At 44.3% G+C, this 25,347-nt stretch overlaps 1 protein-coding gene across 1 annotated transcript in view; it reads left to right on the top strand.

Annotated features, from left to right (window-relative positions):
• Nucleotides 1-25,347, top strand: part of LOC130117828 (DNA-binding protein SATB1) — a 72,289-nt gene that overhangs the window by 15,725 nt on the left and 31,217 nt on the right. Inside the window, exons 3-9 of the mRNA XM_056286072.1 lie at nucleotides 784-960; nucleotides 1,841-1,967; nucleotides 3,938-4,061; nucleotides 9,476-9,587; nucleotides 13,759-14,255; nucleotides 17,331-17,543; nucleotides 23,298-23,453. Coding sequence (XP_056142047.1) covers nucleotides 784-960; nucleotides 1,841-1,967; nucleotides 3,938-4,061; nucleotides 9,476-9,587; nucleotides 13,759-14,255; nucleotides 17,331-17,543; nucleotides 23,298-23,453 — 1,406 coding nt within the window. The remainder of the gene's footprint in view (nucleotides 1-783; nucleotides 961-1,840; nucleotides 1,968-3,937; nucleotides 4,062-9,475; nucleotides 9,588-13,758; nucleotides 14,256-17,330; nucleotides 17,544-23,297; nucleotides 23,454-25,347) is intronic.

Here is a 25,347-nt window from a genome sequence, read left to right on the forward strand (position 1 = left end):
TGGTTCAGACAGACAGAAGGAGACTTCTGCATTAAAACATGGATGTTTTAGAAAGACGTCTTTTCCTGAATATAGACCTCAAGACTCATCATCAATACCTTTTACTCACTCATAAAACACTCCTCGGCCTTCCAGCTACATCAGCCAGTCTAAAAATGTATCCTCCACACACATACACACACACACACACACACACACACACTATGAAAAGGGTCACAGAGTATGAGACATACAACGCAATTATTGACAAATCACTGTTTTTGACTGAATACTGAATACATCCATTACCTGATGATATTCTGGGGATCTGACTATCGGTGCTTTCATAAAACACCCACACACAAGATGTTGATAAATGATCATCAGTAATGTGAATATGCTGACCAAGCAGGCAGACGTTCATTCTTCATTTCGCTCAGCTGAAACCGTCTAATAAGTTTGGAAAACTGTATCGCTCAAACGTAATGCAGCCTTTGAGACCAAGGAATGACATCACATAAGTTATACAAGTCAATCCTTGTGTATAGTATATCTGAAGATTGTTGTTGTTGTATTGTTGTTATTCTATGTTACGTTCACTGAGAGAGCCACAAAACCGGAGTCAAATTCCATGTGTGTGCAAACCTACATGGCCAATAAACATGATTCTGATTTGGATCTCACCCAATTGCCATAACCGAAATCCCAGACCATACCTAGTCCTGTATCATCATATCCCCATATTGACCAGCTCTTATCCCTGGTCGTCCTGCTGATGGCGGCTGTGTCTCTGCCGCTCTGTAGGTAACATGCTGCCGGTGTTCTGCGTGGTCGAACACTACGAGAGCCCCATGGAGTTTGACAGCAAGGAGGAGCACGCAGAGTTCGTCCTCGTACGTAAGGACATGCTCTTCAACCAGCTCATCGAGATGGCCCTGCTGTCACTGGGTTACTCCCACAGCTCCGCAGCACAGGCCAAAGGTACGCCGCTATATGGGGGATGGGGGGGGTGCTGACACCAATAGAAGAACTTTGGTTGTTCTCGTTTGGTTATTTGTTTATTTATTAACATCATTCTCTTGTCCACTTTTTATATTTTATTTCTGTTATTATTTCCTCCCCTCGCTCTTTTTCTTGCTCTCCTTTACACCATTTCTCAGACACTCACTACTTCACACACATACAAGACACAGACACTCTTGTTTTTTTTTCTGTACTTGTGAGGACCCTCATTGCTGCTCATACGTTCAATGACCCCCTAACCTTAACCAAATTCTGATTCTAACCTTAACCCTAAACTCAAGTCATAACCCTAAATCAGACCCTTGAAGAAGTGAGGACCGGCCAAAATCTCCTTGACACCAAGCCCCCCTCCCTCCACACACACACACACACACACACACACACACACACACACACACACACACACACACACACACACACTGTGGACATTTTAGGGCCGGTAGGACTTGGTCTGTGTCTGAGTTGTACACAGTGTGTTCTCTTAACATGCCTCTATCTGTTCTTAAAGCCTGTCCACCACACATAAAGTACACATATACACACACAAACCCACAAACAGTTTCTTGAAATGAGCTGCTGGCACAGCCAGTCACTCATTAGTAGTTGCTACTATGTTTGCCTGAACTTCTAACATATTTGTTACAATGGGAGTAAGACGTGACTATACTGCCCATATAAACACTCCTGTGTAGATTGGTTTTATTATCATTTCATTGTTCTCTCTGGGAATATGAAGTTTATACCTGCAATAACGAGTTGAAATGCATTTTGGATTGACTAGTGCCAATCCTTAATTGTTTTGTGTGCGTGTGTGTGTGCATATGTGTGTATTGAGCAGGTCTGATCCAAGTGGGGAAGTGGAATCCAGTTCCTCTGTCTTACGTGACAGATGCTCCAGATGCCACAGTGGCCGACATGCTGCAAGATGTCTATCATGTGGTCACCCTGAAGATCCAGCTGCACAGGTTAGACACACATGCACACACTCAGACACATGCATGTAGGCCTAGTATGTGGCTGCCAGTGCCCTTTGCATGTTTGATGCCCAGAATAGCTATGTAGCGTTAAAACATGTATCCCTAACCTGCAATAGGATACTCCTGTCCCCTGTTTGTATATCAAAAGTCACTACAATCCCCATTTAATCCTGTTAAAACCAAGAATATTTATTCTGACTAGGAACCCCTTTGCTGCTTGACCACCCACACTTGACATGAGTGCACCAATAGAAACAGGTCCAATATAGTTTGTCCTGATACCACCAATGGCCAAGCTAATGCATGTGTACAGATATATGGCATTCTTTATTTTTTGATTTTTTTTTTTGTAGACATACGCATACACACACACACACACACAGATACAGGGGCGTACATGTATTTATATGCAGAGAAAATAATTATGCACACACCGTGTTAAACACACACACACACACACACACACACACACACACACACACACACACACACACACACACACACAAACACACACATCTATGCACAGCCAGTGGTGTTGGTGTGGAGGCTTGTACCAGCTGCACGCTAACCCAGTGTTCTGCATCCCTCTGGAGAGCCCCTCCCCCATACAGCCACATAAAGACACACTCCCCAGCCTAAACACACACACTCACACACACACACACACACACACACACACACATTGTTGTGCTTATATTGGGCACACGAGCTCTGCCATTTGCTGGTTGCAATTTCATAAATGCTAAGATTTACTCATCTTACTCTTATTAATATCATTATGAAATTAATGCTTGCAGGGTTTTCTGGTTGTTGGTCAGACTGAGTTAACGATTTTAAAACCTCTTTTTGACCCTTGAGTCTTAAGATGGGCATTCATCAGTATTTCTCACTTCTAAGACTGAATGATAAATCCATTAATAGAAAAAATTATCAAGCGATTCATCAATTTTGAAAATAAGTCGTAGGCCTCACACACACACACACAATGAGCGCACACACACACACCACCCACTCCTCCGCTCTTCCTCACTACTCACATGTGGATCTTGGTTTGAATTGAGCCTCTTGTATCGCAATTCTGCTAAACACAAAATATGCATCCAAATGTCTCCACGCCACTCGACACAGCATCACACAGAGGGCGCTCTCCCCAGAAACACAGTTCAGGTTAGCCTTCTTGTGCTTCTGTTGAGACTTATTTTATATTTTTGTAAAGAAAAGACCAAAAGAGGGCCTGTGCAGCACTGTGTCGCCGGTCTTTAGTGGTGTCTAATAGAAAAGCCAATTCTTCTCCATTTATTTCATCTAAAATCCTGTTTGTGCTGCTGCCGTCCTTGCTGCTGCAGGAATCGAGCTTGTGCCACTTTAGTTTTGCCAAGTACATCAAGCTCGGAAGGTAGAAGTAAGAGAAAATAATAGTTGCCACATGCAGCTGATGTATAATTCATGCATCAATCCAGCAGATGTGTTGTATAAAGTAATTAACTAATCAGAACAATCGAGAGAGAGAGTGAGAGAGAGAGAGAGAGAGAGAGAGAGAGAGAGAGAGAGAGAGAGAGAGAGAGAGAGAGAGAGAGAGAGAGAGAGAGAGAGAGAGAGAGAGAGAGAGAGAGAGAGAGAGAGAGAGAGAGAGAGAGAGAGAGAGAGAGAGAGAGAGAGAGAGAGCTCCAGATGCATCTGCTTGATGCACCAAATGAAATCTGTCTATCTTTGAGGGGCTTTTGCAGGAGGGAGAGCAAGTGAGTGTGAGGACCAGTGTGTGCTGAGAACTCTCTCCCTCCCTCTCTTGCTATATTTTGCTCTGACTTGATCTGTGATGGAAGACAAACTTTTTTTTTTTGTTGGACATGCTAATGTAAAGGAGTGACCTTTGTTATCACTGTAAAATGCTGTTTTAAAATACTTGTTTTCCTCTCTCTGTCTCTCTCTCTCTCTCTTACTCCCCCCCCCCCCAACAGTTGTCCTAAGCTGGAGGATCTCCCCCCTGAGCAGTGGAGCCACTCCACAGTAAGAAACGCCCTCAAGGAGTTACTGAAAGACATGAATCAGAGCTCTCTGGCTAAAGAATGTCCCTTATCACAGGTGCTGGAGCCCAGTCTGTTTAAAACACCCCTCCAAACCTCTGCTACAAACCTCCTGCACCCCCCACCCCCCACCACCACCTTCCATATTTTATTTATCAAATGCCCAGAGTTTGATTGAGTAGAAGAAAGAATTACTATAGAAATCCAAATCAATGGCTATTGTCGCCGGCTGAGCACATTTGGTTTGTAACCCTCTTTTAAAGCCGAGGTGTTGAATGTGAACACTCTGTTATTGTTGGGTAAACAATGGCGTGTCCCCAGAATGATCTGCATGTTTATTTTCCCCCTTTTAAGGGTGGAAATATGTACGCGCGCGCGCGCGTGTGTGTGTGTGTGTGTGTGTGTGTGTTTGCGCGCACGCATATTGTATTAGCTGGGCACTTTGGCCGTGATGTCACAGCCTTCATAGTAGCTCAGGAGTGAATGAAATGAAAGGCTGGTATATCTCTCACCAGGGTACTGAATCACTTCCTATTGCTTTTTCTTTGGATGTGTGTGTGTGTGTGTGTGTAACAAGAAGAAGTGTGTTGTTTGTGGGTTTATTAATGTACGTTGGTGCGTGTGTGTATGCATTTGTCAGAATCGAAGCATGTAAACTCAAACCTCTAATACAATGCCAGCTCTCCCCCCAAGCCTCCGTATGGTTACATGGAGACTTTCTTTGGCATGTGTGTCGATGTCAGTGAGAGAATGTTCCACCAGTGTTGTGTGTGTGTGTGTGGGTGTGTGTGTGTGTTTTCGTGTTTAGCCAGGCATGAGTGGTGGGCTGATGATGTAAAGAGTCCCTTGGTGGCGTTCAGGCAGAGCCCGGCCCGGCCCGGTAATCACCCTGTTTATAGTCCATATGTGAAGACAGCCCTAGCATACGTAGCTTCCTTGCTAGCTCAGAGATTCCTCTTCTGCCTTTGCCGTCTCTCTCACACACACACACACACACACACACACACACACACACACACTCTCCCTGTCATGGCTGTACTTCTGCGGTCTGCTGTTATGTGCATCATCTTTGGATTTTCATACACACTGTTCTGTTGAAATTAATCATTTTCGTATAGTCAGGACGCCTGTAGGCCCTGAATATGTCATAATTCGGTCAAGGCCAAGGGCTTCAAGAGTTTCTATCAGGACACTAATAAGCTTCTAGTGAGTTGGTGGTCCAAGTCATGCAGACTTGTATTCTGATAGGATCAGCATATTTTCCATCTGCCTCTTCCTCTGTCTTGTATTTAGTTTTACAACAAAATTGGTCTTAAATTGCTCTAACTGCGATTAAATTGAACCGGGTATCTGACGTGCACAGTAAAGGCTTCCAGTTTCCTTCCGGTGCTTTTGCTTTGTAACACCCATCTCCATTTACTCTGCAGCGACCGTTCTTCAATCCTCTGAGTCACTGTTCGCTTTAATTCAATCAGGAATGACAAAATGCATGTGGGCCAATGGTCTGTTGGCTTTTTCTCCATCAGCGTCTACCTTCCGTATACTCACAACACACTGACACACTTCCTACTCGACAGCACTCTAGAAAACATTAAGACTTGGGGTTGGCAAGACGTGATTGACATCCCTTCATCAGATTAGTATCTCCTTGTTGTTCAGAAAGGTATTGCTGGATGGAAAAGAGAGACTGACCAGATGAGAGAAGCTCAGAGAGGGAGAACCAGCCCACCTCCAGACAGGAGGGGAGGAGGCGCAGAACACGTTGGGGTGGGTACTTTGTAAAATGCAGCTTTTGTCTGGGCCTTGTCACACATTTAGTTTGATTCTTTTGTAGCAGGGAGTCGCGCTTTTGTGTATTTGGCCTATAAATGGCCCTAAAGAGCCTCACCTGGAGAGAGAACGAGGAGGAGGCTATTTCTACATATTATCACACATTCCCAGACAGAAGCACAATTCAATGTAAACTCGTACGAAGAAGCTTACACCGAAACGCTGACCCCCCCCCCCCACACAACACACACACACACACACACACACACACAACTCAGTGAAACAATCAGGTTTGTTCTTATTTTTTGGGATGAATCCGCTCAGATGCAAGCCTAGCGCAAACACACATTCACATGTGTGAGCACACACATCCCTAATTGTCTACCCTCGTAGGGACTGAACACTTTTGTATCAAAAACCTTTTTCCCAACAAACCCCAACCTTAACCCTTTTCCTAAAAGTAACCTCAACTCCGAACATAAATCTCACTTTCATCCTCAAATGACCTCAAAACGACCCAAATTTAAACCATACCCTTACCCTGAGCCTCATTACAATGCCAACTTCAATATTAGACCAAACACGAGCCCCAATAGTAACCCCAGACATAAAACTTACCCTACCCTTTTCCTGGTGGGGACCTAAAAAAAGGTATGTCCCCACAAGGGAGGTGTTTTACTGTCTTTATGGGTACATTGGGTCCCCATGAGGATAAAAAAAAAAGAAAAGTAAAATATGTACACACACACACACACACACGCATGCACATTATGGCAACAAAGGAGAGGCTCACACTGCCCTCTCCCTGGGCGGCCTCTAATGCACCAGCTGCTGTGTTGCGTAGCAGCAAATAGCCATCAAAACGCTGTCTTTGCAGGGTCGGTTTCTGCCACAGAAACAGCATGCTGACCGGAGGGGGGGAGGGTCTCCCCATGTTTACATGGAGGAGCACCGTAATTGAACCGTGTTAGATGTTTTTGCCAGAGACGAAGCACACTGGTGTAAGGGTGTAAGGCCTCTTCCCATGCTGATTTGAGACATCAGGACAAGTTAGAATGTGAGGGGGGTGGACATGCATGCTTGTGCTCGTGTGTGTGTGTGTGTGTGTGTGTGTGTGTGTGTGTGTGTGTGTGTGTGTGTGTGTGTATGTGTGTGATAGAGAGAGAAAACAGAGGTGCCTGTTAGTCTGGAGTGCCCCTATTTTCTCTTGCTCTTCCTTTCCCTTGTTCTCTTTCTCTCTCTCTCTCTCTCTCTCTCTCTCTCTCTCTCTCTCTCTCTCTCTCTCTCTCTCTTTCTCTCTCTCTCTCTCTCTCCTCTCTCTCTCTCTCTCTCTCTCTCTCTCTCTCTCTCTCTCTCTCTCTCATATGTGACTGGTAGAGGAGATGTTGGGGATAGATAAGACGACCAATGCCACTTCCTGGTCTGGCTGATAAGCAGCCTGTCCTGTAGATGTCTTATCACTTAAAGGTGTACACACACTACCTGTTGACGAGCAGAGCGCTGCTGCAGGACCACAGTGGCAGCAGAGATGCTGCTTATCTGCTTGATTTAACATAACGTGTGTGAGAGAGAAATGCACAGAGAGAATAGGTGTGTGGTGTGTGTCACACACACACACACACACACACACACACATGGCCCCCTGTGAGAGGTGGAGTGATGTATTGAGGGAGAGGGCTGATTAATGAGCAGCGTTTATTAGAACATCTGTGTCAAAGATGGCGGAGAGAGAGAGAGGGAGAGAGAGAGTAGGCAGAGGAGGAGGAGAACAAGAGGAGGTGCTGTGTCTTCTCTGGCACCATCTCAGTATAGAGTCACTGTAAATGAAAACCCGTCAGCCTGCGGAGGACCGCCTGGGTCCACCAGAACCAACAGAGACCAGAACACCAACTCTGGTTTCATCACGCGGTCACACAAATGTCTGTGATTTTATTTTATTTTTCTCTTCTGCAAGGTTTTTGGTTGAGAATTAAACTATTCATTCTTGTTTGACCTGTTTTTGTTTTTTGCTTGCTTGTTTGTTTTTTTTGTTTTTTTACATGAACCACCTGAATTCTGTGAGGAATAAACAGGACTGTTTTTTTTTCTTTTCTTTTAGGACGTCAGCCACCAGCCGCACTAGAGTGTTTTTATTCATCTTTGGCCCATATCAAATCAGAAAAAAACAAACATTAAGCCTTCTTTCTAATGGTTTGATCATTTAGCAAAAGCTTTTAACGGTCTTTTATAAATCTTGCTCCTTCCTGTTAAACCTCATGTTCAACTCTCCGTTTTTAACGACAACATGATCAATTCAGCCGGGCTGTGACACGCTGGCACACTGCAGGCCACACTGCAGGCCACACGGGCACATGCAGCCACAGACACCTTAGTAACCTAGTTCTCTCTGTGTCTCTCTCTCTTTCTCTGTCTGTCTGTTTGTCTGTCTGCCTGTCTGTCTGTCTCTCTCTCTCTCTGTCTGTGTCGCTCTCTGTGTGTCTCTCTCTCTCTCTGTCTCTCTGTCTCTCTCTCTCTGTCTCTGTGTGTCTCTCTCGCCCCCTCTCTCTCTCTCTCTCTCTCTCTCTCTCTCTCTCTCTCTCTCTCTCTCTCTCTCTCTTTCTGTCTCTGTCTGTTTCTCTCTCTCTGTGTCTCTCCGTCTTTGTCTCTTGCTGTGTGTGTGTGTGTGTGTGTGTGTGTGTGTGTGTGTGTGTGTGTGTCTCTCTCTGTCTCTCTGTCTGTCTCTTGCTCTCTCGCACTCTGTCTCTCTCTCTTTCTGTCTCTCTCTCTGGGGGTCTGCCCCGTGTAGAGGTCAGAGGTGAGGAGAGCACCTATTGTGTGGTGAGCCTTTGCGCTGAGAATCCCCCCGCAGCTTGCATATTAAAGAAAATGATAAAGATGGCATACCTGTAATTTGAAAACAGATGGTTTCGTTCTTTTGAATATTTATGACAATCAAAAACAATTTCTACTGTGCCAACCCCGCTATTTGCCTGGAGGCCAGCAAGGTGTTAAAACATTCATTTTAATGAAACGGTGGGGGACACACACACACACACGACTTGTTCCCTTTCTCTGGCGCAGAAGGAGACTGGTTGAAATGAATGGCGAGAGGGCGAAGAGTCGTCTGTATAAAGACGGGGGGGTGTGTGTGGGGGGGTTTAAGAACCACACGCTCAGCACGGCCTTCACATCGCTTGAAGTCATTTCTTAACAGATTGTGTAAATAAAAAAAAGCCTGAAAGGGGAGGAAAAAACCCAAAGTTCATCTGTTTACATCGCCTGACTTCCCAGATGTTGCTGTTTTAATAAGCAGAATCTTTTCTTTGTTTTTTTGCGTAAGGTAAATATCTTTACTGCCACTTGCCCTCTATGTCAGCGCAGGTTTTAACTCAGTCGATCCTCTAATTTGCCCTCCATTTACAAAGAAAAACAAGTTCTCTCAAACTCGGTGGCATTTGATAAAAAAGCAGTAGTTTAAACCTTTGATTTTCTTGACGTTAGTGAAGATTTAAGATTGAAATATCTGCATGCCTGCTATTTTGAGCTTGCCTTTTTCTCTCAGTGTTGAGTTCTTCCCAATTTCTAATTTGTTTTGACGAGATCCAGTATTGGTGAACGTTTCACAAGCTTTAATATTATGTCCTTTTTTTTTCCACAGTCAGTATCCTGAAGTGTCTCTCTTTTCTCTTTCTCCCTCTCCATCTCTATCAATCTCTCCTCCAGAGTATGATTTCCTCCATTGTCAACAGCACTTACTATGCAAATGTGTCGGCGGCAAAGTGTCAGGAATTTGGGCGCTGGTATAAACATTTCAAGAAGACAAAAGATATGATGGGTAAGCAACACGCACGCACACACACACACACACACACACACACACACACACACACACACACACACACACACACACACACACACTCCAGTCAGCATCGCGGTACTCTCTCCACCCAAGTGTCTTTGTCTTCCTAACTGTTAATGCGAAGCAAAAGTACATCTTAATCTTATCTAATAATGCAACATATTACTCCAGTACCCTTTACAGGGGGACACCGCACCAACATTGATCTACCCTTTATTGTGTTCCCTTAATGCTCTCCCACATGTTTCTTTACAGTTTGTGGGAGTTTTGGTTTCCCAGGAGCAAAAAGCAACAAATTCACCACATCAACAGCTCTTCTGCAAATCAGATGGATTTTCTTATTGAATCTCCCAAATGCTCTATATTATCCACAAATCCACTTGGACCCACCAATACACTGACTTACATAAAATCAAAAATACAACAGCTGGAGATGGAATGCCAATATATATACATACATACATATATATATATATATATATATATATATATATATATATATATATATATATATATATATATATATATATATATATATATATATATATATGGTAACACTTTCTATGAAGCTTGCATCTATAATGCCCTATAAGCATTTATATCGCCCTATAAGTGTAGCTATGTCATTGTAAGATTCATTATAATCATGTATAGACCCTCACACCACCTCATAACCACCTTTATGATAAATTATGCCAATTTAAAATGGATTTATGCATTATAAATATGTCATCATTAGCCTGTTTATGTCAAATGTCATAATGCATCATAGCCAACTTATTTGCTGAAGTTTTGAATAGATGCACAATGAGACTTCAGTGCTATTTCACAGTATTTAGCCATATCTGTTAGTCATTGTAACACACATCATAGGAAAGTATGGGCGTTATAGATGCAATAGATGCTTATAAGGTGTTATAGATGCTTATAGGGTGTTACAGATGTAAGCTTCATAGAAGTGTTACCATATATATATATATATATATATATATATAAAATCCAGTTAGTCAAGTAAATTTTCTGTGAGACAGTACAAGCCTGTTTCATGCTGTAAGCAATCATCAGCTTATTTTGCTCCTTATTTGTTGAGCACTATCCCTACCATTGTGTTTTTTTAACAAAGTTATATATATATATATATGAGAGAGACAGAGATGCTAAGCTGTCTCATTAGTTACATGATGGTATCATGTTGACATATTCGCTGTAACAGTTGAACTGCAAATCGGTTAATCACACTCTTAACACCATTGACTGTTGGAATGGCTGTTTACTTATTTTACACCTTTTTTTACTTTTTTTTTTCGAGACCTAGTTTTTCTTGCCAGTAAAATGTGGACTCTGAACTGTACTGACAGTTTCATGAGATTGTGCTGTTTTTTGAAGGCGATATAAAGGTTGTTTGGTGTGTATGGGGACATGCATTGGGGACATTTTTAAAACCTTTTTTTTTTCTAACTATTGCATAGAAACTTAACGCTGTATGTTTGAATTTGCCTTAAACCTCTTCATTTTTCTCTTTGTGTGTGTGTGTGTTCCCCATCATCCCAATGCACAGGCTTGCGCCAGCCCTCCCAGCTGGAGGGCTACCTTGGGACGTGTGTCCTACGTGAGAGCCCACGTTCCAACGCACTAGGTATGTCCCATGATGTCAGTGTCTTTGGCACCCACACATTCTCACACTGATGCCCTGGTGTCTTGCTTAGTATTCACGCACAACTTGGGCTCACAATGCCTCCAGTTTTTTTTGGTTTTTTTTTTTTTTTGCGGCGACGCTCTCCAGACCTTAACATTTAGGAGAGGCTGGCTGCCCTGTACGTGTGTGTGTGTGTGTGTGTGTGTGTGTGTGTGTGTGTGTGTGCGCATGTGTGTGTGCATGTGTGCGTGCATGTGTGTGTGCATGCATGCGTAAATGACAGCAGTGTTAACACAACTGCCTGATGCTACCAGGCTGCAGGGCTTTGGGGTGACAGGGGAGCCAAGGCTTGGTTGGATAGGTGTTTGCATACAGGTACAGACCACCATCAGCACAGGCCAAACTGCAAACAGCTGAAGTAGTTTTCAAGTGGTAGAGCTATGGCAGGGCGACCCTCTACGCCGACATGGGAGAGTTTGGGTTTCTGTCTCTCACTCTCTCTCTCTCTCTCTCTCTCTCTCTCTCTCTCTCTCTCTCTCTCTCTCTCTCTCTCTCTCATATATTCATTGTGTGTTTAATCCGGGGTCTTTTGTGGCAGAATTCCACATGAGGACCCAGGCTGTGGCAGCCTTTTTCTCCCAGGGCCTGCCATGCTATTCTGTCACCCCTTCTCTTTTCAATTTACATGGAAATGCCTCTGTGTGTGTCTGTGTGTTTTTCAACATGCCCCCCAGCAGTGTTTGTGAACAACGCACGCGAGTGTGTGGGTGTGTGTGTGTATGTGTGTGTATTTATTCACATACGCTTGCTCAAACATGCATTTTATTTATATAGTATGTTGAGACACACACCATGCCACTGGAACCAGGGAGAGCCAGGGGTTCTGGGAAGAGATGTAATTATTAAGATTGTTTCTCTCTCATCATTTGGTTGCAACTACCGCTCAATAGCCCCTCATCTTGGCCGGTTGTCGGCAGTTTCTGCACTTTCTGACTGTTGAGAAACAAGTAGCTCAAACATGCGATTTTTTTTTTCAGGTGTCTTTGGAATACATGCACGTTCAAAATATCCAGTTTGTTATAGACCCCCCCAACACACACACACACACACACACACACACACACACATACACACACACACTCACTCCCACCTCTCTTCAAGATAAGTTGTGCTTTACAGGAATCCATACGAGGCTTTTCTGCAAGATGCAGTGGCCCATTGTCAAGTTTTAAGGTGTTCATATATAGTAAATGTATTGTATGATGTCTGAATAAATTCTACAGTAAATGAGAATTCTTAAAGACGGGCCCTGAGTAAGTCCCACTGAGGCGCCGTGTGAATTTCTTTGGTGAGAGTAAAACCTCAGCGTTCACTTTGCCTGAGGTAGAACGTTTCATATCTTAAACCATTGCTTTCATCTGCTAAGCACATAGTTTATACCTTAAACTCTTCCCAAGTGGCTGTTCTGGACCTAAATATTCCCAAAGCTAAAGATGCAACAACCTGCTCCAAACCACTGTCCAGCAACGCAGGAATTGTCAAGTCCTGTAGATGTGTCAGCTCTGATTTGCCTAAGCGTGGCCATCTCTCGGATTACATTTTATGCATTAAGCTCCCACTAATTCAGTTCACCACTTTCTACATTTATGTTTCCTCCTGCTTAAAAAAAAGGTCATATTGGCCAGCTTGTGTTCCTTATTTTAGAGTTAAGGGCATAAAGACCAATTCAGATCTATCAGCAATGCTTCTGTTTATGAGCGCGTGAACACACACACACACACACACACACACACACACACACACACACACACACACACACACACACACACACACACACTAGAGACTCAAACTTTTTTGGCCTCCTCTGTGATCAGACACTGTCTCTCCTAGTTCTTTTTTTCATTTGCTCACATGACGAGGCTACAGACATTCTCAACTTAATTTCAGAGGTACTGCTTGTACAAGTCACAGGCCACACACACTGAAGCTCCTTTATGTCTTGTCTAGAAGCTGCTTTTTTCTAAAGCAAACTAATCTCTCTGCGTCCGGGTCTCCAAGTATAGGATGTGTCGTTGCAAAATGACCCTGGGTGGACCTGTGCGGGACGTTACACAGGGAATTTGTCATGTCTGCTGTGAGTTTTTAGCAAGCAATTTGATTGCTAAAATTAGATGTGATTCAAAATGGTCACATTTAACAAGAAGCTACTCCTTGGTTAAATGTCTTTATAGGAATGTGGATGTGCAGGGTGTATGGGTGATCTCCATAAATGAAGCTTTCTATGTTTTCCTCCGAGGAAAGAATTTGTTTAAGGTTAAACTGATTTAGAAATTTATTTGTGACTATTTTTGGTCTGAGACGGGCTCACAGTGTCAGCATTTCCCTCTTCCTTTTTGGCAGCTCTTTCCTACATTTTTCAGAACTCTGAATAGAATAAGTAGTGAAAACTGACCCCCCCCTTCTTCTTTATCTGTCTATCCTCCTCCCTCCTCTTCCTCCTCCTCCCTGCAGCAGAGATGGATGGCCTGTCTGACCTTTCTCCTCCTGGATCAAACCACAATCACCTGGGTTTCTCCCAGCAGCAGCAGCATCCCATTCCAGGCAGCACCGCTGAGCAGACCCCTTCATCGCCGGTCCCTCCTCTCCCTCACACCCCTGGATCACATGGAGGCCAGGGAGGAGGCCGACAGCCCCAGCTGCCAGGCCTGCACCACCCCGGCCTGGTCTCCACGCCCATTAGCCCCCAGCTGGTCAACCAGCAGCTGGTGATGGCGCAGATCCTCAACCAGCAGTATGCTGTCAACCGGCTGCTGGCCCAACAGTCTCTGTCCCAGCAGTACCTCAACCACCCACCGGTCAACCGCAGCACACTGACCAAACCGCTCGAGCCGCAGGTGGCCTCTAACACGGAGGTGTCCTCTGAAATCTACCAGTGGGTGAGAGATGAGCTGAAACGGGCCGGCATCTCGCAGGCCGTCTTCGCCCGCGTGGCCTTCAACAGGACCCAGGTGAGAGAGGATTCCCTGTAAAGGGATTACTGTCCAGTAAAAAGGCAGTACTAGTGTTTCATTCCAAAGCCCCTGTGTGTTGTTTTCCAGTGGCAACATGTTTTTTATTTCCCCTGCCAGCTATTTTTTTGTGTGTAATTCACTAGTCTGCAGCCTCTGAAAGGAGATCTAAGGTTTGGCTGGAAGTACAGACAGAACTCTTGCTAAATTTGAGCAAATGAAATTGCTTAACAGATCATTGAGACAACTGTTTGTTATGCTCAGGTATTGCTAATTTTCCTTTCCTAGTATAAGAAGGTCCATAATAAGTAATGTCTAATGCCATATAATGATAGGAAATGCTACATCTAGAAGCAGTTTAATTTAGAAACATGTTATTGTTTCCATCAAACTCCTGTTCACCTACACCTACAGTACACTTCCCATAATACTCTTACTTGTATCAGTAGCTGTAATAGTACTAAAACTAAGCAACAATACTTCAAAAAATACTCCAGTGCGTTGTGGTTTCACCTGGCTGGTAGTTTCCCTAACCTCAAAATCAATCGTTCTCTCAGCAGAATCTGGTGAACTAATGCCTGCAATTCACCAAACCGGGCAACCTCTCCCCCCATGTAAAACATGTGATTTCACTTTACAGTCAGAGGCTGTAATGTGTGTGCGCGCGCGCACACACACACACACGCACGCACACACACACACACACACACGCGCGCGCTCATACAGACATGTACAGCAGCACCGATGATGTCTCAAGATGTTCTGTGTGGTTGGGGGGTGGTTGGGGGGTAACGTCAAACCTCATTGCGCTCCCACTTGCTTTGAAGTGGCTGCACGTGGAAAAGATCGGAGGAAAAAAAGGAATATGGCTGATAAGAATGTACTGGAACCAGTACACTGATCAAAACAAAAAAGTGTTAAAATCATCAGAGGCACTCTATCCTAGATATACACATGCAAACACAGACTGGCAGATGGATGGACAGACAGACAGACAGTTCTATCTGGAGCAGGTATGAGGAATTAGCTGTTGATGTTCCCTCAGACAGGCGGTCTTTGGAGGATTATTTATTATGCCTGTTTGTTTTGTTTTTTGTTTATTTTTTCACTCCATGGGTTTGGGTTTATAAAAAGAAATGGTGCATGTGTGTGTGAGTGGGGGGTCGGGGGTCCAGAGAACTAAGGGCTTCACTTCAATAGGAGGTAAATTAGAGAAAGTACGAGAAGCATTTTTTTTCTGTGCATCTCATATGTTTGAGACAGGACTGAGACAGGCGTCCGAGAGGCGTAGCGGTCTATTCTGTTGCCTACCAACATGGGGATCCCGGTTCGATCCGGCTTCGTTGGGCATCCTGACAGACACAATTAGCCGTGTCTGTGGGTGGGAAGCAGGATGTGGATGTGTGTCTTGATCGCTGCACTAGCGTGTCCTCTTCTCTGTCGGGGAGCCTGTTTGCGGGGGGGTAATAGCGTGATCCTCCCACGTGCTACTTCCCCCTGGCGAAATTCCTCACTGTCAGGTGAAGAGAAGCGGCTAGCGATGTATCGGAGGAGGCATGTGGTAGTCTGCAGCCCTCCCCGGATCGGCAGAGGGGGTGGAACAGTGACCGGGAAGGCTCGGAAGAGTGGGGTAATTGGCCAGATACAATTGGGGAGAAAAAGGGGGAAGAAAAAAAAGGGACTGAGATATATGCCTGTGTTGTGTTGCTCTTCATGGGTCTGTTGGCTGCAGAAGGATGTCCACGCAAACAAACCAGCGAGGGATTCAGTTGAATATGTACAGACAGACAGATGAGGGACACAGTAGAAACCTGGTCATAGTTCAGTCACACTAAGACATGTTTATCTCTGAGTTCCTGTCTACTCATGTTGGCATCTACTTATTCTAGCTTGGCTACTGGTGCTGGATGCTATATAAAGTATTATCATGAATGTCATGGGACATTTTACACTATCGATACGTCACAATATCTGCTTCCAAATACAAAAATACCATGTTTAAGAATCCGACTGAGGTTCATCATGTTGAACTGTTGGTAATGTAAAAGTATATCAAACCAAACCAGTTTTTAAATAATATTCCTTTAAATCTGTCACATCTTTTTCTATTTGAAATTTTAGGTCATAGATTTATTGATTTGTGATAACATTGAAAGACAATAAACAATACCAATGAATTATTACAATTCTTGCTACCGACAACCTTCTGTTTCCATATCATACCGCCTCATTATTAACATTTAAACTGTCTCTCCAGCTCCCCCATGAGATGTTTAGGTGTGGTGGACCTCAAGGGAAATGAGTGGTGCTGTAGTCGAATATAATTTCCCTTACTGTTTTGGTATATTGCCAAATCACACCGATTGATGGAGAGAAGCAGAGGTTTGCACAGTGATGGTTTATATATTGTGTCTCCAGCCACTGATGAAAAGGCCCAGTCACACATCTCTGATAATGGAGTCATTGCCATCTCATATTGATGGAAAAAAAATATTCTGCTGCTTGTGGCGTTCAGCAGATGCTGTTATTCACATCACAACATACAGCAAACAAAACAGACTAAAAATGTAGATAACGTAATAATGCATTATGCTGGTGGGGATAAAGGTCAGAAAAAAATAGTGTGCTGTCAATGGATGTACCAAAATACTGCAGTGACAAAAAGTATGAATGTTTTTATTTAGTGTGTACAGTAATACGGATGAGGTAAACTGGATTTTCAGATGTATGACTGTCAACTTGGAAAAAAAGGAGTGACTCTTCCTTTAGAGAAGGTGAGAAAGATAGAGAAAGAAAGATGACGGCTCATGCAGGAGGACCTGCCCATATGTCTGTTCAGAAACATTACAGCTAGAGGATGAAACGAGGCCCTAAAAGGCCGTATTGACTCCCAGCCAAGTGTCATAAAGACTTCACATATCCACACACCAGCGTTCCCCAGGTCTCCAATTACACTTATGGCTCTCACTCTCTCTCTTATTTAACAGTCTTCTAATGTGATTGTTACTCTCTCACCAACACCTCTCTCTCTGTCTCTCTCTCTCTCTCTCTCTCTCTCTCTCTCTGTCCATATAGGGTTTGCTTTCTGAGATCCTGCGAAAGGAGGAGGACCCCAAGACAGCATCCCAGTCGCTGCTGGTCAACCTGCGTGCCATGCAGAACTTCCTGCAGCTGCCGGAGGCTGAGCGTGATCGGATCTACCAGGATGAGAGGGAGCGCAGCCTGACTGCAGCTTCAGCCATGGGTCCTGCACCACTCATCAGCACCCCGCCTAGCCGGCCAGTACAGGTACCATTAACCTCTTGAATGTAACATGATAGTACCACGTTACTTTTTTTTTTATTCCTTCCAAGTTAGTCCTGTGGCTGCACAATAGAGCAGTAGTAGTTAATCAAATGTGCAGTAAAACATGAGACTGCAACACTGACATGTATGTTAAACCACTTCACTTGTCAAGACTGGTTGAATGAGAGGCAGGGCATTGCTGAAAAAGAGCGCCTATCTTCGGTGAATCTACCCAGGATAAAGTTTGAAAAGGGGAAAAAAAGATAGGCCAGACATGACTACATGGGATGTTTTGAACAAGTGCAGGTGTCAGGTCAAGTATGTGAAGTCTGGAAGAATACAGGTAAGACCCCGGTCATACCAGCATTTATGACGGCGATATTTCACACAAAAATCAATTCATTTGAATGGAAGTGTTGTGATCGGTGGATTCAGTTCCGGTAGTGGAGTAAATATGCATGATACCTTCATGTGGAGTTCAAATTTGGTGAACTTTGACATGCAGATGTGTGCCGTTGATCGACAGCAAAACTCTGAGGGGGCGGTTGCTATGGAGAGTCCAAAATGGAGGAAGCTAGCAGTGTCACATGATCCAATTTCATATAACAGTGCTTCGGCAGAATATAAATTTTTTGACAAAAGATATGCGGCATGGGTTTTCTTCAGTCATGAGGCCGATAGTATAACCATGTTTCATTCATTTAATTGTCTTTGGTGCTTTTGTTAGCCAGGGTTCCAGTACCGCAAAGACATGCAGAAAAATTTTGCTCTGCCAATTTCTGGTGCGACCGCAGCCTTACACCAAAAACTTTCATCCCTCTAAATTCCAACACACTGCTATTTGGTTCCATGCACTAAGTAGTAGAAGCAGTACTACTCTTAGCATCAGTTCCTACATCTTAAACTCACTATTCAATATCAGTTAAATCTACAAGATCCAGGTGTCCAGGTGGTGTGGCGATCTATTCCGTTGCCTACCAACATGGGGCGTCCCTACAGACACAAGTGGCTGTATCTGCAGGTGGGAAGCCGGATGTGGGTATGTGTCCTGATTACTGCACTAGCGCCTTATCTGGTTGGTTGGGGCACCTGTTCAGGGGGAAGGGGGAACGGGGGGAATAGTGTGATTCTCCCACGCACTACATCCCCCTGGCAAAACCCCTCACTGTCAGGTGAAAAGAAGCGGCTGGCAACCCCACATGTATCGAAGGAGGCATGTGGTAGTCTGCAGCCCTCCTTGGATCGGCAGAGGTGGTGGAGCAGTGACCGGGACAGCTCGGGAGTGGGGTACTGGCTGGACAGAATTGGGGAGAAAGAGGGAGGGGGAAAAAAAACAAAAAACAAACCTCATATGTTAGGGTGTTATCTGATAGCCACGCGAAGCTTAAAATACTTTGTGTGGACTTGCACCATTGAGCTCATGTCATACATGGATACGTGCAACAGACGCTCCTGACTTTACCAGAAAATTGCCCGCAATTTATTCCATTAGTGATGAGGAATGTATGTGTCAAAGTACCTATAAATAATACAGGGAATATTCTTTAACCACTTAGAAGGCAGTAACAGTCCTAGTTTTTCCAAAAAAAGGCCCACTTAATGACGTTAAGCTCCATCAAAAATCAAAAGTGTCCCCGTCATTCAGTCCACCATTTTAACCATCACACCACCACAGAAAACCAGTTGATAATTTCAAAGGTATTTGGGGCTTTTCTTACCACTGAAGTTTATTGGAAGTGTGGCTGAGTTTTGTGTGGGGAGGTGAGAGAATGACAAAGACCTCCTCTGTCTTATCCTGAAGATGGGCCTTTTTTTATCGAAAGGAGGAGGACAGGAAAAAAAACGGAGGGTAAAAGACAGTAGTGGAAAGACGATTTAGGTCCACCCAGGTCCAGAAAAGGAGTCTGACCCTTAACCACACAGCAGGAGAACCAAATGAATAATGAAAGAGTCTGATTCAGAACCAGCGGTGCTGAACTTTAAAAAGTAGGGTGGCTTCTGCAGTTCACAGCTCATCTTTACAGTCAGGAGACTGTTGGTGCAGTTGGTGAAATTCAGAGAGAGAGAGAGACAGAGAGAGATAGAGAGAGAGAGAGAGCGAGAGAACCTTTTGTAAAGCAAAGTACTCAAAGAAGTTATTTCAGTGACTGGTGAACAGCCCTCCGTATCAGCGCTGTATGGACCAGGAGCCGTTGACGCCTTTCTAGGGTTAAATAATTGCATTAGGTGAACTGCAAGCAGGCCCTGTTGGTGTCCATGTTAAAAACGACTATGGTTTAGCTGCGTTAAGTCCCCGAGGTGATCAGTGATGTGTCACAGAACAAACAAATTTAATGGGTAAATGCTGACCACTGCTCAGATTGCACACCAAAACACAAGCGTTCGCCCAACAGAAAACTCTTGAGCTTTTTTTTTTTTTTTGATTAATGAATCGTCCACAGCACGTCAGCGTGAGGACTTTTATACTTGTAACACAGATTTTCACCTGTATGCTGTGTCCTCGGACATAAATCATGTAGATGTGTGCCTTTACACCAAACACTTCACTCACACACACACACACACACACACCCACTTCACACACACACACACACACACACACACACACACTCACTCGCTCATGCACTTGGCCATATGCCAACCTCTCCTACAGAGTGATGCGGTGTGAATTTAGCTTCATAAATCAGTCAGGGTTGCAATTGAACCAGAGACAGAAGATGGTTTTTATAGGCCTCATAAAAACAGATGTGGAGGTACGTTTCTCTCACGTGTGCCGTTGGGTGGCTAGATTCCATGAGCCAGTTTGCGCACGTCCTGGCCTTAACAATTAGCTCAACATGGCAACCCACCTTTCAGTCTGACAGGCTGCAGAGGAGCAGTCGTAAAATGGGATGAAACTCCCTGGAATGCCTCAACATTCCAGCTTCACCACAAAGTCTGCGTATGTATATGTGTGTGTGTGTTGCCTGTGCTGGATGTCTAGACAAAGGTTGGAATATATTTTTTGAGCATAGGCTCTATTACAAGTCTGTAGTAGTTCATTTTTCATACCTTTTACACTTCGACCCTTACTCCACTCTCTTAAAAAAAAAACCCAAACCATGTTATTTCTAAAATACTAAGTCAAGTAAACATTTGTGTCATTATTATCTCATGGATAATTTTATATTAGTGTATTTCTTACCATGTTTATGAATTCATCAGTTTGTTACCTTATCAAGTTTCATTCATTTATTCCAGATTTAAAATTAATTGGGTCTGATATTATACTTGTCTTGCACGTATTTTCGAACCTTTTGACCAGATGATTTGTGTTTTTCTGCCAAGTATGACTGGTACTGTTTGTGAATTTACTATGCTCGCCTGTTTGTGCACCCTCCCTGAATGTGTGTGTGTGTGTGTGTGTGTGTGTGTGTGTGTGTGTGTGTGTGTGTGTGTGTGTTTTGACATTGACTTTGCTGACTTGAGTGTCCCTTGTGTGAAACTGGACAAACATGATGTGTTGTGTTTCTGACCTTTACAGCCACGGAGAGAAGACTGTAACAATGTCAGGCCTGAGGACTGGAACCCCCGAATCCCTGTGGGCATCTCTCCTGTGAGCAAATACACACACGTACGCGCATACACACACACACACACACACACACACACATACACACAGATGAGTCAGATGAGTGGCTGTCCTTCAAGGTCAATACCATGAGTCTTAAAATATTGAGAGACATAAACTGAAAGTATCTGGCAGTCATTTAAATGGGTAGTTTACACGAGTCCCGGGTTATCTCTCTTAACTTGACGAATCCCACATAACCTGTACATCAAGCCTTTTGGTGAAGAACTTAGCATTTCTACATTGGTTCTGGACAATTCTAGAAATGCACAACCACAGGTGTCTGGGTAGCATGGCAGTCTATTCTGTTGCCTACCAACATGGGGATCGCCAGTTCGAATCCCCGTGTTACCTCCGGCTTGGTCGGGCATCCTTACAGACACAATTGGCCGTGTCTGCGGGTGGGAAGCTGGATGTGAGTATGTGTCCTGGTCGCTGCACTAGCGCCTCCTCTGGTCGGTCGGGGCATCTGTTCAGGGGGGAGGGGGAACTGGGGGGAATAGCGTGATCCTCCCATGTGCTATGTCCCCCTGACGAAACTCCTTACTGTCAGGTGAAAAGAAGTGGCTGACGACTCCACATGTATCGGAGGAGGCATGTGGTAGTCTGCAGCCTTCCCCTGCTCGGCAGAGGGCTTGGAGCAGTGACCGGGGCGGCTTGGAAGAGTGGGGTAATTGGCCGGGTACAATTGGGGAGAAAATAATAATAATAATAATTAAAAAAAAAACGGTATACAACCCCAATTCCAAAAAGGTTGGGACAGTATGGAAGACGCTCATAAAAACAAAATGGGGTGATTTTGAAAATTCACTTTGACTTGTATTCAAACAAAGACAGTATAAAGAAAAGGTATTTCATGTTTTACCTTTTCAACACCGTTGTTTTTTGAAGATACAAGTTTATTCTGAAATCGATGCCTGCAGCATGTTCCAAAAAAGTTGGGACAGGGGCAATTTAGGACTAATAACAATGTGACAAGTTGAAGTAACAAGGGGATGTGAAACAGGTTATACAATCATGTTATAGTACATAAAGAGCCTCCAAAAGAGGTCTAGTCTTTCAAGAACAAGGATAGGTTTCCAATCCAGATGGGTCAGCAAATAATCCAGCAATTTAAGAACAATGACAAAGACAAAAGCCACTTCTGAATGTGCATGATCTCAGATCCCTCACATGTCACTCTTAAAAACCATCATGCATCTGTAATGGATATCATGTCATTGGCTCAGGAATACTTCGATAAACAACTGCCAGTCAACGCCATTCACTGCTATTAAGTTAAGGCTTTATTGTCTAAAGCACAAGCCGTACATCAACACTGTCCAGAAGTGCTGCCGACTTCTCTGGGCTCGGTCTCATCTGACATTGATGAAAGTAGCACCATGGAATCGGGTTTGGTGGTCCCAACAAGTCAACAGCCATCCTGTTCTCTGGGCCAAAGAGGTAGAGGACCATCCAAGCTGTTACCAGCATCAGGTCCAAAACCCAGTGTCTGTTATGGTATGGAGGTGAGGTGTGTTAATGCCCATGGCATGAGTAACTTTCACATCTGTGAGGGCACCATTAATGCAGAAATATATGTACAAAATGTGGAGCAACATATGCTGCCATCCAGACGCCATTTTTTCCAGTGATGTCCCTGCATTTTCCAGCAGGACAACGCCACAGCACATTCTGCCTGGATTACAAGTAGATGGCTGTGTAAACACAGAGTGTGGGTGCTAGATTGGCCTGCAGTCCTGACCTCTCTCTGATGGAGAAGGTGTGGCGCAAAATACGGCAACGAAGCCCCCACATAATTTTACAGCTGAAAACCTGCATAATGGATGAATGAGGGAAAATGCTGCTTGCTACACTTCACCAACTGGTGTCTTCAGTGCCAACCTATGTGGAATTTGGGTTGTAAAAAGCAAAGAGTGTTCATTGTTGATTAGTCCCACATCACATGTAGCTACATATTTGGACTCACCCTCATGTGACTGTAGAGAGTGATGTGGTGTCGTTGACGGTCATGTTGCCTGGCAACTATCAGATCCATCCTGTTCCGTGGCAACCAACATCTGTCCAACTCGATGCAGACATGAAGCCTTGCGAATCAAATTCATGCTCCTTCGCTGTTCTGAACTATTCTTCTCTCTCTACCACAGGTAAAGCCGTCTCCACTGCCAAGTGAGTGGAACGGCAAGACGGAGAGTTGCATCCTCAACATCAACTCCAACATCTACGACGAGATCCAGCAGGAGATGAAGAGAGCCAAGGTCTCCCAGGCCTTGTTTGCCAAGGTGGCCGCCTCCAAGAGCCAGGTACACACGCACACACACACACACACACACACGCTCATCAATGCTTTTGTGAATTTCTTGCTGACTTCAAAAAAAATTGAAGTGCAAGGATGGACTTCTAACTAGTCTAGCGTTTAAATAAAAAACCACGAGAAACTGAGCAACTTTTTGTTTTATTTTAGAGGAACTTATAACCACATGTCAGCTCAGCAAACAAACAAACATTACATTTTAGGGAAGGAAAACTTGTCATTAAGTTCCCCTTAAAGTCTTCATCATCCAGTCAGCTTAAGACATATGTTTTCTGCTATCCTTTAAAAATATATTTAATATATATTGTTTGAAAATATTTTTTTTTAAATTCTGTATTACATTTTTTTGAAGTGCTGTTGTAACCTTTTTTTTTCTTAAACGGCACATATGTCATTTAGGTAAGTGAAATCGCTGAGTTTCCTGCGATAACAGTTTACTGGTTGGAATTCAAAAAATCTCATGCACGTGCACTGAAATCAGGTTTTACAGAGATGGTAATGTGTGGATATTGTCTGGTTCCTGGGTGAGGTTTGCCAAATAACATTAGAAACCATCAGAACACAACCAGGACTAGATGCACACGTTGTCATAATTTCATAATTCGTAATTCTCGTAAGGCTCGCGGCGGGGGTTGAACCAGAAAACCATAAAACCATCCAAGCTGTTATGAAACAGCTCTGCGTGAGCCAGAGAGGTGGTTCATGTACACGATGACACATTTCTCCTTTATTGTGGGTTGAGATTTGGGCAGCCGACAATGTTTCAACACCAAACAAACCTGTTTATATGAACCATGAGCCCTCCCGGTCAGACTGAGGGGCTCCTGTTATATCTGCTCACCTGTGTGTGTGTGCGTGTGTGTGTGTGTGTGTGTGTGTGAGGAGGAGGAAGACGGCTTCAGTTTAGCCCTTTATTAAAAGTAATTAAAGAAAATGTGGAGCAGGACGTTGTTATTAAAGATTTTGGCTTTTCTGTCGGAGACACAGTTGGGAAGACTTTCCCGGTTGTGTGTGATGAAGATGATGATGATGAGGTGGGAGGGAGGAGAATTGCGCAGGCTTTCTTTTTTTCCTGCTGATTAGGGAGATCATCCCAAGATTTCTTTGTTTGACCAAATTGCAGTTTGATGCACAAACCACTGTTTTTGTTAAGGAGTTCAAAGACTCTCTCTCTCTCTCTCTCTCTCTCTCTCTCTCTCTCTCTCTCTCTCTCTCTCTCTCTCTCTCTCTCTCTCTCTCTCTCTCTCTCTCTCGCTCTCTCTCTCTCTCTCTCTCTCTCTCTCTCTCTCTCTCTCTCTCTCTCTCTCTCTCTCTCTCTCTCCTCAAATGATCATTTGTCAGGGAACAGTTTGCACTGCGCCTCCACCACCTTGCCCCTCTCCTCTCTCAACCCCTTACCTCCCCCATCTCTGTCTCTGTCTCTCTCTCTTTTTGTATCTCTCTCGCTCTCTCTCTCTCTCTCTCTCTCTCTCTCTCTCTCTCTCTCTCTCTCTCTCTCTCTCTCTCTCTCTCTCTCGCTATTCATGGCAGGCGGGTGTGAATATGAATTGAGCAGCAGATAAGAAGTGTGCTAATTATGTCGATGAAAGGGGGCCTGGGAGAGCACTTATCTCTGCTCCATCTCCTAATGGGCGCTCCCCCAGCAGCTGGTCTGTCCCAAGACCCCCCCCCCAGCCCCAGAACCCCTTCAGAACCCAAACTACCCCCCAGAACCACACCTATCCCCCCAGAACCAGACCCACCCCCAAACCACACCTACCCCTCTAACCACAACTACTCCCCCTAGAACCACTCCTACCCCCCCCCCATCCCTCCCCCAAACACCCATATCAGGTCCCGCTGCTCCACAAGAACCAAGAATCCAAACTGAGTTGGAATATGAA

Source organism: Lampris incognitus, chromosome 9 (genome assembly GCF_029633865.1).
Source record: "Lampris incognitus isolate fLamInc1 chromosome 9, fLamInc1.hap2, whole genome shotgun sequence".
In the NCBI taxonomy this organism is placed as follows: domain Eukaryota; kingdom Metazoa; phylum Chordata; class Actinopteri; order Lampriformes; family Lampridae; genus Lampris; species Lampris incognitus.